The sequence below is a fragment of the Cariama cristata genome, unplaced genomic scaffold, assembly GCF_000690535.1.
Source record: "Cariama cristata isolate BGI_N322 unplaced genomic scaffold, ASM69053v1 scaffold14791, whole genome shotgun sequence".
Taxonomy (NCBI): Eukaryota; Metazoa; Chordata; class Aves; order Cariamiformes; family Cariamidae; genus Cariama; species Cariama cristata.
The window spans coordinates 3480-16070 of NW_009597636.1; the positions used below are offsets into that span (position 1 = coordinate 3480).

A 12591-nucleotide genomic window follows, 5' to 3' on the forward strand; every position below is an offset into this window, starting at 1 on the left:
AAAAAAAAAGCAGCCATGGTCGTCAGTTCTGCATAGCCATTGGATTTTACTTGGCTCCATTGCTAGGTACCAACGTGATGTATTTTAGAGGGATTGACTTTTCAGAAGGTCCTGCAGCTGCATTTCTGAAAATCCTCTCCTTTGGGGGAGGCACTGGGCTCGGAATAGCTGTTCCCTCTCTACTGAAAGCTTAACCATATGCTGTTTTCCCCATACTACTACATCTGCCTGTTTTTTTTTTTAATTGTTTATCTGTCTCAGGATGTTTCCTCGTTGCCTGTTTTTGCAAATCCTAGCATATGTTCTGACTGTTTCACAGCATTTACAGTTACAGAAAAAGACAATTGCATTACGAGCTGCAGAGCATAAACACTGTAGAGGTCAGGAAGAAGCTGGTTAAGTGCATTATAAGGACGCTCACCTTATACTAAGATTATGTGCTTATCACTGCTGTGGTCACAACAATGGCTGATGGATTGATGTTTGAGTGGAAAGGCATAAAAATTTCCCCTCCTCCCCCAAATCAACACCAGTGGCCAGAGATGGTAACGTAGCCACGTATGATAAGTGGGCAAGGTCTAACCTCTCCGTCCTAAGATCTTCACGCTGGGATCTTGTCATGTCTGCAGAACTAGGATCTTGCTAGGGAAAAACAAGTCACTCAGTTCAGTAACAGAAGTAAACCAAAATACGAAATTGAGGGCAATTTTGATAATAGGACATGTTTATTTTCCAGGAAGCATTTGAGAGTATTGCCCTTGATGTTGGACTCAGCAGAAGGTGCTACAATTTATTTCACTTAAGCAGTTAGTAAACCCAGATTGGCTGAAGAGATTTCAAATCAAGTTTCATAGACAGCTTCAGCCTTGATGAAATACGTAGTAATGTATTGGTGAATATTAAAAAAATTGTGTTTATCGTAGGTGATCAGCCCTTTGATTAATGTTGTCTCCTGTACACTTTTCAGTTGCTTGGTCCTGGAATATACAAATCAAATGCCCTTCTGGCCTTAGTCAAGATGTGTGTTTTATTTTTAATCAGAATTGTGAGGAGATCACATCATTTTATATTTGTCATTCTTATGAAGTAATGTGATACCCCCTTCAGTTGCAGTTCTCTGAACCTTGAAAGTACCTTGAAACTCTTAACGCCAATTCACTGACAGCAAAGATAATCAGATCTGTTGATGCAACCTTCATTGTTTCTTTGGGACTCATGGAACTGTATCTTCCTTAAACTAAATTGAGTTAATGGCTTTACTTAGAAATCAGCCTCCTCTTCTTGAATAACCAGAATTCTGTTAGGTTTGGGAAAAAAAGTTTTCATTAAATTACCGGTGCCTCAGAATGCATTTTCTACTTATAACTTAGATCAAAAGGAGAGGAAAATGTTTCTGCTTGTTTGTCTTCCTTTCTCCTCCCCCTTTTCTAGAGTCTTTCCTGAGATGATCAACTGTTCGTTTTGCTGTTGTTTTTTTATTGCCGTTTTTTTAAACTTCATTGAAGTACAGAAATTGCTCTGTTCCCCTCCCAATGCCATCGTTGCTCTCCCCTCCCCCAAGTCCAATGTGTTCTTTATTAAACTGAATTAGGACATTCTAGTCTCTCTTAAGAGTGGAAATGGGAACAGCTTAAATGAGCAACCACATGAGACTCAGCAGCCTTTCCAACTGCACTGCAGAAGGAACTCAGCTGCAAAGGGAATGATAATTTTTGAAGGATTTGTGCAACTGTTGAAGAATTACCAGCATTAATATTAAAAAGCAGCTAATCTGTTTTTCCCCTTCCGTTTTAAGAGTGTATAGCTTTCTTACTAATTTGCTGTAAAATCAATGTACTAAATATTTTGCTGCTTTTCCATCCTCTTTTCACTTCTGCAATTATTTTATTTGCTTATGTTGTCATATACTGAAGTGGGGTTTTTGGTGGTGGTGGCTTTGCCTAACACCACCAGCCTTGGGGTTTGTATACAGATATGGGCGCAGATTTGAGATGTCTGCCATTCACAGAAGGCCAAAATTGAACTGCAGTAAAAAACATACAAGCAGTTTTCAACATACAAGGTTTTCAGCCCTGTAAGCATTTGTCCTTGAGATAGCTATAGAAAATTGTTGTTCCTTGAAATCCACACTGCTATTTCAGTGTTTGTTCTAACCAAAATAACCATGATCCTGATACCTTTTGACCCTTGTTTTCAGTCTCTCTCTCTCTATTTATTACTATATCAGATGTCTTTAGAGTTTATATAGATATTAAAAAAAAAGTAGATCTTTGAGTAGTTGTCTTCTCACCTCTCTTTCCTCTTTTCTCTCTGCTAGTTCACCCAGCCACCTTGCTTGGCATTAGAAATTATTCATTCTATTTCAGTACTGTGCTGCTTTTTTCATGTGCTTATTTCCTGTGCCAAAAAAAATAAAAATGGAGCTGTGGCTTCAGTAGTGGCTACGTGAAGAGTTAGAGGCAAACCTGGTATCTAAACAGCCTGCAAGAGCACAGGAGTCTCTGAAATATGGCACTCTTCCTCTCCCAACCCTATGCTCAGCCATCCAGCATGACTGCAGCTGTCACATCTGAAGATGCAGGGGTAGTGCCAGCTTCACTACTGAGAGCTGGGTTTGAGTAATGCAGGTGTGTCCTTTCTTAGGTAGTGCTCTCTTGGTTTTTAAAGCAGTTCTTCTTGGTGGGTTCTTAGCCGTGGTTGTCTGTCAGAGGTGCCCAGCTGAAAGTCATGCCTGTCTGTGCTAGTGCTTAAAGGCTGGGTTATAGTCAGCCCACGTGGCAGGGGCAGTGCTGGTAGCATCGGTGTTAGCAGAACAGAGGCTATTAGGGAAGGAACTGCTGTATATTCCTGTGTCTGTCCTAAAGGAAATCAGAGCGCAAGATGATGTGAATGATGGCTGTCTTGATTTAGGAGTAGCTTAGCAGAATATCTCACAGTTCTGAATAACAAAACAAGCCAATAAAAACATTCATATAAAAAAGGCTAAAAATTAAATAAGATAAATCCTGTTTTGTTTTTTTGTTTGGGGGGGGAATTGAAAGGAAGGAAGGGAACAGAGAACTTCTGGTTTTGGATTTCATCTCATCTGCAGTTAAAAATGAAGTTTATGTTTTAATAACAAAAAGACAGCCACCGGGGAAGGCCCTGTCTCGGCCTGTGCAACTGAAGGGCAGTAAGGCAGGATTAAAATATGTCTGCAGTGTTGGGAGAAAACATAGCAATCACACATTTCTGTAAGCAGGCATGCCTTGACTTAAGTGTTATAAAAAACCAGTTTAGACGGCTAAGAGTGGTGGGTTAAACTTGCTTTAACTAATGTGTTACCGTCCAGGAGGGAGAGACCTGAGGAGCAATGGTGCCCAGTAAATGAGCATCTGCTGATACTGTTGCTTGTGACTAGCTGCAGGTGCTCTGTCCTGCAAAAGCTGGTTGAACATGGAGGTCTTTTTTGCATCTACCATCTTATCCAGTCGTCTTTTTTTCAGGCTAACTAGTAATTAATCTATAAAAGCATGTAGATTTTTGCTTAAAGTGACAGCTGAAAAACTTGAAATAAGTTGGACAAACCATAGGACCCAATTCTCTTCTGATACACAGCCAACTGAGATGGCTTAGATCAGTGCTATAGTAACTTTATGGCCTTTTAATGAGTCTGCTTCCTTCAGCATCTGCTTTCCTGCAGTCTTTTGCAATCCCTCTCCATAAACTCAGTTTTGAAACTGGTATTGGCTGACATTCCATCCTGGTTTTGTGGCCCACACGCAGCCCAACTTTAATGCACTGACTTCCTTGGAGTGGATGTCTTGCTCTGAAATTCATGTGGATTCAGGCGGTTCAATAGTGTGACTATGGCTTGATCTGTTGTTTACTAGAGTTGAAAAATTCTGCAGATTTCAGCTTCTGTGGTGTGTGATGGAGCTGGGAGTGTTTTTTTATGTAACTACCATCTCCTTGATATTTCACTGCCTCTCCTCTAAGTTTTTCTGACTCTCCAGTGATATAGTTTATGAAGGAGGAAAATCGGATCACCTTTATTGAAGACTGATAATGTTGGAGTATTCTTCCATTTCATGTTTACCAGAATTAAGTTACAGCATGCTTCCAGGAGAGACTACTACTTGTATTGCCTTACAGTTGCTTGTGTTTGAAGAGAGACAGCTGGAGTGTGTAAAGGCATTTCAGCCAGCTTGGCATGTCCCTGGCTTTCAGTCTGGAGAATGGAGCTGTGCAAGTTGCAGGGGACCATGCTGAAATGATGAGAAAAGAGTTGGAGCAAAACCTTATCTCTGTTGGAATGAATTGAACTCCCATTAGTTTCAAGTCCAGATTCCATCCATAAACTTAAGTAGGGTATTTCTCTTTCTAGGCAGTCTACAGAAATGTTTCTGTCCTTTTGCATTTGTTTTCATGTTTCTTTGTAATGATTGCATAACTGGGATATATCTGTAATGTCAGAAATGTAATAGGTTAAGCAGCATAAGTGAGTCTTGGGAAGAGAAGAAACACAGAACTGGAGAACCATTGTTGCTTTAAAACTCCTGCTGCTTTTAGTTGTTTGACTTAACCATTTAGTATTTAGAAGAGTTCTTATGATAAATTGTAGTGATGGGTGCTTAGGCACGAGTGCTAAACAAAAAGGAGAAAAAGCACTCTCTTCTTCCTATCATTGAAAAAAACAGAAATCATTCAGTACACTGCCAACGGCTTCTCAGTTCACCAGAGACTTGGTGCCCCTAAAGCCGTAATGGTGTTGTGTACAGCACTGAAATACTGTCGGATTTTAATCTGACAAGAAATGTATACTGTTAGCATTTAGTTAAAGCTAATAGCAAATGCTCAGTGTATACAGCATCAAGCCCTTGAAATTAAGGCTATTCAAGTACTAAAAAAAAAATCTGGTATCTAAAGGACTGGTTTATTACTGATTATGCTTTTATCAATGTGCCTATCTGTTTTTTACTATGGTACCTGAAGGTAGAATAATGATGCTTTTTAAACATTTGCACTTTTCTCCCTCCAGATCAGTGATACTTTTGAAAGGAATGTTTTCAACTTTTTCTTTCTTTTTTTTGGGGGGAGGAGAGTGGGGTGTTTGAAAATAATGCAAATTTTTTCAAATATGAGTCTTTTATAGTAATTGAACTTTCCAGTCCTTTTGTGACTTGGTGTTTTAATGTAATATTCCTTTATAATTTTAAAGATTTTTACAAATGTTTCTGTGTAACTGTAACTCTGTAATCTACCTGACAGCAGTAGGTCCCAACTCCGAAACTGGAGGTGAGTTGAGGATGCTGAAGCTGCTACAGAGGAAATTTCTATGAGCATTATTTTTTATTTTTTTTCTGAGAGGGGAAGAGAGGTTTGTGCTAATGCCTTAGGTATAAAACCTTCTTGACTGTTTTCCAGTACCCTGAGAACTGTGAGAGGTAGCCCCGAGGTGAAAGGGTGCAGTAAGTAGAATTTGGTGCATGCCCAAGAGCTGACGTTTTCTCTGGTGACCACAAAACTAGCTCTGGCTGCTGGTACAGGTGGTAGCATCTGCCACTGTGGTGCTCCTGCCTGTGGGAAGAACAGGGAGTCAGGGGCCTGGCTGACTGCTTGATTAATTTTTGTACCAAAATCATGTTGTTTGCTGCCTTAAGAATAAGTGCTCTTACTGTCCTTACTCCTGAAATCCGTGCAGTCTTTTAATTGTCTCCTGGAGACATTTATTCTCACTCAGTAGTTTGTATCACTATTATTTCTTGTCCTTTGACTAATATTTGTCACTTCAAACTTTAAAAAGAAGAACTAAAGCCAAGGAACTTGGTGTAAATTACAACACTATTAATAGGTGAAATGGGACATACCTCCTATACAAAAGGTGTATTGACAGATCCAATGGTGCCCTATTTTCATGGGAAGATGTGTTCAGAGCAGCTAGGCTGAGCTTTCTTAACTTGGCAAGCTTAAGAGGAGATGAATATTCCTGTGTAGGATCCCTCTCTTCCTCTAACAGTTGATGGTCTTTCAGTGTGAAATATCACACAGTGCTTATTTTTATGCCCTTTGAATGTTTTGTAGAGGCTTTGTTTAGTTTCCCTTCATAATTTTTAATAGGAAGTCTTTGAAGTTGGGTTGTGGCTGAAAAAGCTTGTTGGCAGCCTGACTGTTCATTGTTGACTCCTATCTTTTTTTAATTGTGCATCTGTAAAAATCTAGAAGGGAGTGTGTTCAGAGAAACTATGAAGCAATATATATTTCTGGAAAGGGGAAATAAACTTGCAATTATTCTCAGCCATTATTTGTCACGTGAAAATGTTACATGCTAATGGCTGCAGGTGGTTTACACAAAAACTGTGTACACACTGAAAGCCCTCCTCATTCGGAGCTATGGATTTCAGTCGTACATTATGCTAGAGTGGAAAAAGTGTTGTGTGGTTCTTTTTCTGCCTGGGGCTATGTATTACCCTTATTTGCTGTTGCTAGCACAGACCTCGTTAATATACATCTGGCAATGGTTAAAATTGTCTCCATCGGTGACTTCACATTTATCCATCTAGATCAAGGATTCTCCTAAGTTTAAAAAGGTAAGGGCATCAGTATGCAGGAGTCTTAGGTGAAAAGCATTACATTTAGAAAGGCAGACGTGAAGGCGGCAGAGTTAAGGTTGTGTTCTAATATTTTTGTGCTCTTGTTAAAGTTCAGAATCGACTTTTATGTTAAAACATATTTATGTGTGCATAGGCATATTGTACCTCTGTGCATGTATGTGATTGTAGACACAGTGATTTCTTCATACTGTGGAACAGTAAAACAGCCCTATAACGTGCATATGTATTTTGTTTTATTCATTGAAAACAGTACAGACATCTGTGAAGTGTTACTTTGAATTAGTTTATACAGTAAAAATGATAAAAGGTGGCATTCAGTATAAATTAATATGTTAATGCAAACCAAAGAAGGAAGGGCGTGAGAATAGAACAGAAGTTGGAGTTCAGCACTCCTGATATAAGGTGAGTGATCAGAAAAGATTTCTATGGACTTGTTTGGTCTTAGCATTAATCAGATTCCACATATATGTAGCAAACAAATCGATGTGCACAGGTGCAGTTGGGTAACTATACTCAGTTTTTGGTTTTAGTTTTCTGGGTTTTTTAATTGTCACAGCAATGAGCATTAGTATTGCATCTTATTCCTCAGTGACTCTCTTTTCATACCACCAGTGGACACCTCCTGTAGATACCTTGGAAGTTGAGAGAAGTTGTGGAAGGCTCTATGCAAATCCCAGATTGCAATTAGCTCTTCTATATGTCCTTTCAGATGCTGATGTCTGAGTATGGTCAGCTTTGTCCAAAGCCATTGTTTTCTTTTACCTACATTTTCAGGCCTTTGTGGAGGCACCCGTGGTGTCAGCAGTACGTGATTTTTTTTTGTTAGAAAATGAGCGTGTTGCTTCTAACAAGAAGGCTTGTAACACTGGCAAGGTGACTTGGCTTGATAGTCAACTGTCTGGCTAAAACTAGTCATGAGAGAGCAGTGTGTGGCCAGCTAAAACTGCTTGAATGTTCATATACTTTAGGGGAAAAAACAGTTTTGAAGAATAAACCTTCATTGGTTTGGCAGAATGATTTTATCAGAGCACTAGAGAAGAGGCAGGATAATGGGATGAGATGAAGTAATCTAACTGCTCTAGAATAGCCCAGCTGCTACAATTTTGCATCTGATTATGTATTTCAAAATAGGAGATTTTACAGTTTCCTTTGAGGCAATAACAATAATAGTTTATGTAGAGAGCCAGCACTTACCTTGTCTTCCTCTTACTCTGCAGGTGCCTGGCATATTGAACCTATTGATCTGTGTAGGATTTGTGCTGTGGTCCATTTATTGAAGATGTGAAGCAACATCGAGTCTGAGATTGGAATTACTGACAGACTGGAGGAAACCTTAGTCCTTGTAATGCACATAGTGGACATGCTGAATTATAAGTAATTCTAGCTGCTTTTCCCCACCCCTCCCTTCCCCTCACTCAGCTATCTCAGGGTTCAAAGAGATTTCAATGGTTCGCGTGCCTGTAAGTTTGGAACAGAAGTGACCAAAAATGGGGGACCAGCAATTGTATAAAACTAACCATACTGCCAACAGCAATGAGAACTTGTACTACCAACAACACCAAATGAACTCCCTTCCATCTCTAAATCATAGCTATGGGACATCTGTTATGGATGCTCCCCAGGCATCCCCTCTCTCCCCGCAGTTTCCCCAAGATTCAAGAGACAGTATAGCTTTGCCTGTAGGTTCAAAAAGTCTTGGGTCAATGGATACATCTAGACAGACCAGTTGGACACATTCTGGCTCAGGAAACCATGTCGCAGTGAGAAACAATTTGAGTAATCAAAGCGCAATGTGGAGCCCCCTCGGGCAGGGGGAGTCCCACGACGGATACCAATATTCTTATTCTCAACCCAGTGAAAATCGATCACAAAAAATTACCAGTGGGGTCCTGCATAAATTGGATTCCTTTACACAAGTATTCGCTAACCAAAATCTGAGAATTCAAGTCAACAACATGGCTCAAGTTTTACATGCCGAGTCTTCGATGGTGGATAATTCTGGTGACAGTGCACTCAGGCAGCTGCTGTCCCAGAAGCCAGCAGTTGAGCAACAGCCTGTAACTTCCAGTGTACAAAGATACCAACCGGTGTCACAGCAAACACACCAGAATTTTGCAAGCACACAGCAAAAGCAACAAATGCAAGTCATGCAGCACCAACAGTTGTACTATGACTACCAGCAGCATTTATCACAAATGCAGATGCATTCTGCATTTCAGCAAGGACAGACTCACATTCAACAAATGCAGTCCCAGCAGCTCTTACCGCAACAGATGCAGCACTTGCAGCAGACTCAATACTACACTCAGCCGCAGCAGGGACATCAGCGGCTCTCGATACAGGAGATCCAGCAGCAACAGCCAACTCGGCAGCAGCAGCAGCGGCAGTGTCCCATGCAAATAGCTCAGTATTACCAAACGCAACCTGTCATGCAGCAGTTACAGCAACAGCAGCAACAGATGCAATTGCCGCTTCCTCCGTATCACAGGGAACCCGATCCAAAGACTATGCATGAACCACACCAGTACTCTCAGGATCCAAGTCATCCTGTGCAGCTTATCCAGTTGGGAGCAGTGCCTCAGTATTGCTACCAAGATCCCCATGAACAGTACAGGCACTTGTACTCGCAGAGTTTACTGCAGCAGCAGCAGGATCAGCAGAAGCAATACCTGAGTGAGAGCAGAGTGCCATCTCTGAACTCCCACATTGGCGTCACTCCACCAGAGACTGCGGAGGATCCCACACGGCAGGAGATTAATTCCGTAGGTAATGCTGTCCCTCATCGAACTCTTTTGCCACCCTCAGGAGTCCATCTGAACAACAAAAGCTCGCAGCAAGACTCTCCCAGTGCTACATGGCCTCAGGTAGGTAATATTTTAGGTCTGTGCTCAGCCAAACTTGCTTTGCAGAAGAAATAGCAAGGTGTGGAAACAAAACAGTTGCAGGAGAGATGGAAGGTTGGGATGCAAGTGGTGGGCGTCACGGGATGTTTTGGAGACCTGCGTTAACAGACTTTTGTCTACGTTGCTGGGTTGGCTTCAGGCCAGGCTGGCAGCGGCAAAGAGCTATTGCTGCTGCGGGCCTGCTGCTTCCCTTGTGAGAGGCTTTGGGAAGTTCTGTTTCTGGGGAGGGGTGACTCAGTTACAACAAAGTGCTCTTGCTAATTTTTCAACATCTGTGGGGCTTGATTGTTCAGGAAGAGTTAGTCAACTTGTTTCCAAAAGTAATACTTCTGGGTCACAGCAAAGGCTTTGAACAGCAGGTGAGTGTAAGAAAACTTGCACTAGCCATGCTCATAGAGGCACTGATTTGGTAGAGACATGTAAGGCTCTCAATGCAGGGGCTTTTAATATTAGTAAAATCATAGGCAAAATGCAAACATAATGCTGTGAGGACCTTCATTTATGCATTAATATTTCCTGAAAAATTCTCCTCTCTTTTCCCCCCTCTTCTCCACCTCCTCCTTTGATAGCAGGTGCAACTGTCAGACAGCAGACTGCAGCCTCTGTCCCCAGAGCAAAGGTATTTTTTAAAAAAAAAGTTTTGTTTCTTTTTAGTTTAAATATGAGAAATACAAAGGAGTGCTGCAGTTTAGAAGGAGAGGAATGCACTCTGGATACATAATAGTTGTTACTCTTCTGTAAACATCTTTAGTTTTGTGCTTTGTGAATTTAGGTTTGAGTGATTTCCACCATCCTTCACCAGTGATAAAATCAAATAAACACTTTGTTTTTCAGAAAAGAAAAAAGGCAAAAAAAAGCAACCAAAGAAAAAGCAAAAGCAGGGGAGCAGTTTGCTCTGTGTTGCATTTGTAAGAGAAGGGACAATGTGTGCTTTGGATTTGTATCTTTGGCAACAGGGATCTTCTGTTCTTCTTAAGGTTTCATGTCTGAAAGGCTGAGGTGTCCTCCAACACAGTTGTCAAGTAGGGGCATTGTGTCCAAGTATTTGTTAACTGCTGTCATGAGTGGGGAAATGGTAGGTCTGTCATGATGGATGTGGTGGGTTCTCAGACTTTTCAAGGGCCACGTTTCGATGAGCATGTCCTAGTCAAAACTTTTTTCTTCTCCCTGTCTTGGGAGCACCTGATCTAGGTTATTGCCCACATATTCCACAGCACTTACCCTGTGCTTATTTGTGGATTCATAACCATCTAGCTGTAAAATTTTATTGACTTCCTTGACTAAAAAGCTTCCTCTGCAAACAAAAGGAACATGCCAAACTAATGTCTCTTCTTCTGTTCCATGCTAAAAAAAAATGAAAATAAAAAGTGGCCAGAACAGAGAAACACTTCCTGAGAGAGCTGATGCGAAGAACAAGCTAATGTGTTCAATATGCTTGAAGGAGTTTAAAAGTTTGCCTGCTCTAAATGGTCACATGAGGTCACACGGAGGAGTAAGAGCATCTCCTAACTTCAAACAGGTAGCAATCCATTTTACTTCATTATTTGGTTCTCACCTTTCCGTGTTGATGTTTGCTTGCTTTGCCATGCTTTGCTTCACTGTCAGAATTTGTTCTTCTCAGCACTGTTTTGTTATGTCATACGCTGTGTAAGAAGTGCACATAATTCTGCTAGTTTGTAGGCCAGAAGTGTTGCTTTGAAGTCAGAGGCAGTGGTGGAGGACAGAACAGCATTTGTCCCTGTTTCCCTGCACATTACAAAAACACCCCACAAAGTCACGTCAGGAGCATCTAAATTCTGCCTCCCCATGTTTGTTTGTTATATTAGAAATATCAGGAACATCAAGTCTTCCTTATTTTCATTTGGACTACTTGGATGACTAAGGGATGTTTATTGGAAGCCTTCCCAGGCTTTAATTGAAGGAGCAGAATTGTTGAATCTTTGACAGCTTTCTTCCCAAGTGTTTTAGTTCTATAGGTATCAACAAATACCAAACCAAAAATGTGGGTTTGAATTGTTCTGCATAAAAATAACTTGCCCTGTCAGTCAGTCTTTCTCTGTCCTGATACTTTAGAAATTCTGTCCTAACAGGGAATACCACAGGAAGGCAAAGAGCTACAAGAATTACATCATCTGTGTCTTTGTTTTTAGGTGGGTGATGGAGAATTCTGTCTTTATAGTGATAAAAAGAGCACATGTTTATCTCCCCTCCTGCAAGTTATCTTTTAAAGATGCTTAATGTGGTTATTTATCACCAAGGCTGAATCCTATGTAGGAGTCATAAATAATCTGCCAACTTTGTTCAGGGCAAGTGAAAAGTCCAAGAAGCAACACTGTTGTGTGTTTTGTAATCCTGGCCACTTCTTTTCAGCCACAGTGCATACATTGCATAGTGTATCAATCCAGAAGTAGCCCTCCCTCACTTGGGCTGAAAGCCTTTAATTGTCTGTACAGGATGAAGGAGAGAAACCACCACAGCAGCCGCTGCCTAAAGAGGTGGATAGCCTCGCGCCCATCGTCATGCCAGTGTCTGTCCCTGTAAAGCTTCTGTCACCTGAGCCCAGCACGCAGCCCTCTGCCAGCACAGCCACAGTCAAAGACAAGCCTGCCAACTCTGTGTCAGATGATGAGATGCCCGTTCTTGTGAAGATGACTTACTCTCCACCGTGCAGTCCAAAAGTGGCCAACCCCTGCTCATCCTCTGTGAGTGCTGCGTTTCTTGCCACTAACTGTGCCGTGCTTGTTAAATCCCTTTGCTTATAGTGCTGCTACTTTCTAAAAGGTCTGTGTTTAGAATATTTTCTGGAATCTTAACAATGCCTAATAAACAAAACAGGCCTGTAGCATCATAGCATTTCTTCTTCAGTCATTTGAAAATACTAATTTTCCCTTTGCTGGGGAATCAAGACCTCAGTTGAAAATAAATCATTTGAAATTGGAATGTGATATTCTTTTATCTCACTAGAACAAAGGGATTTAGTATCTTTTTACTGTTTTTGTGTTTTCCTTTTCAGGCTGCTTTGTTTTTATGTTTATTGTTTAAATTCAGCAGTTCTATTTCTTCCTATTTTTTAAAGTCAGAGTTTTATATATATA

General features: G+C 40.9%; 1 protein-coding gene across 1 annotated transcript in view; it reads left to right on the forward strand.

Annotated features, from left to right (window-relative positions):
- The first annotated feature begins 8080 nt into the window (after positions 1-8080).
- TRERF1 (transcriptional regulating factor 1) overlaps positions 8081-12591 on the forward strand; it is a 20023-nt gene continuing 15512 nt past the window's right edge. Inside the window, exons 1-4 of the mRNA XM_009708978.1 lie at positions 8081-9457; positions 10066-10115; positions 10865-11015; positions 11950-12198. Coding sequence (XP_009707280.1) covers positions 8081-9457; positions 10066-10115; positions 10865-11015; positions 11950-12198 — 1827 coding nt within the window. The remainder of the gene's footprint in view (positions 9458-10065; positions 10116-10864; positions 11016-11949; positions 12199-12591) is intronic.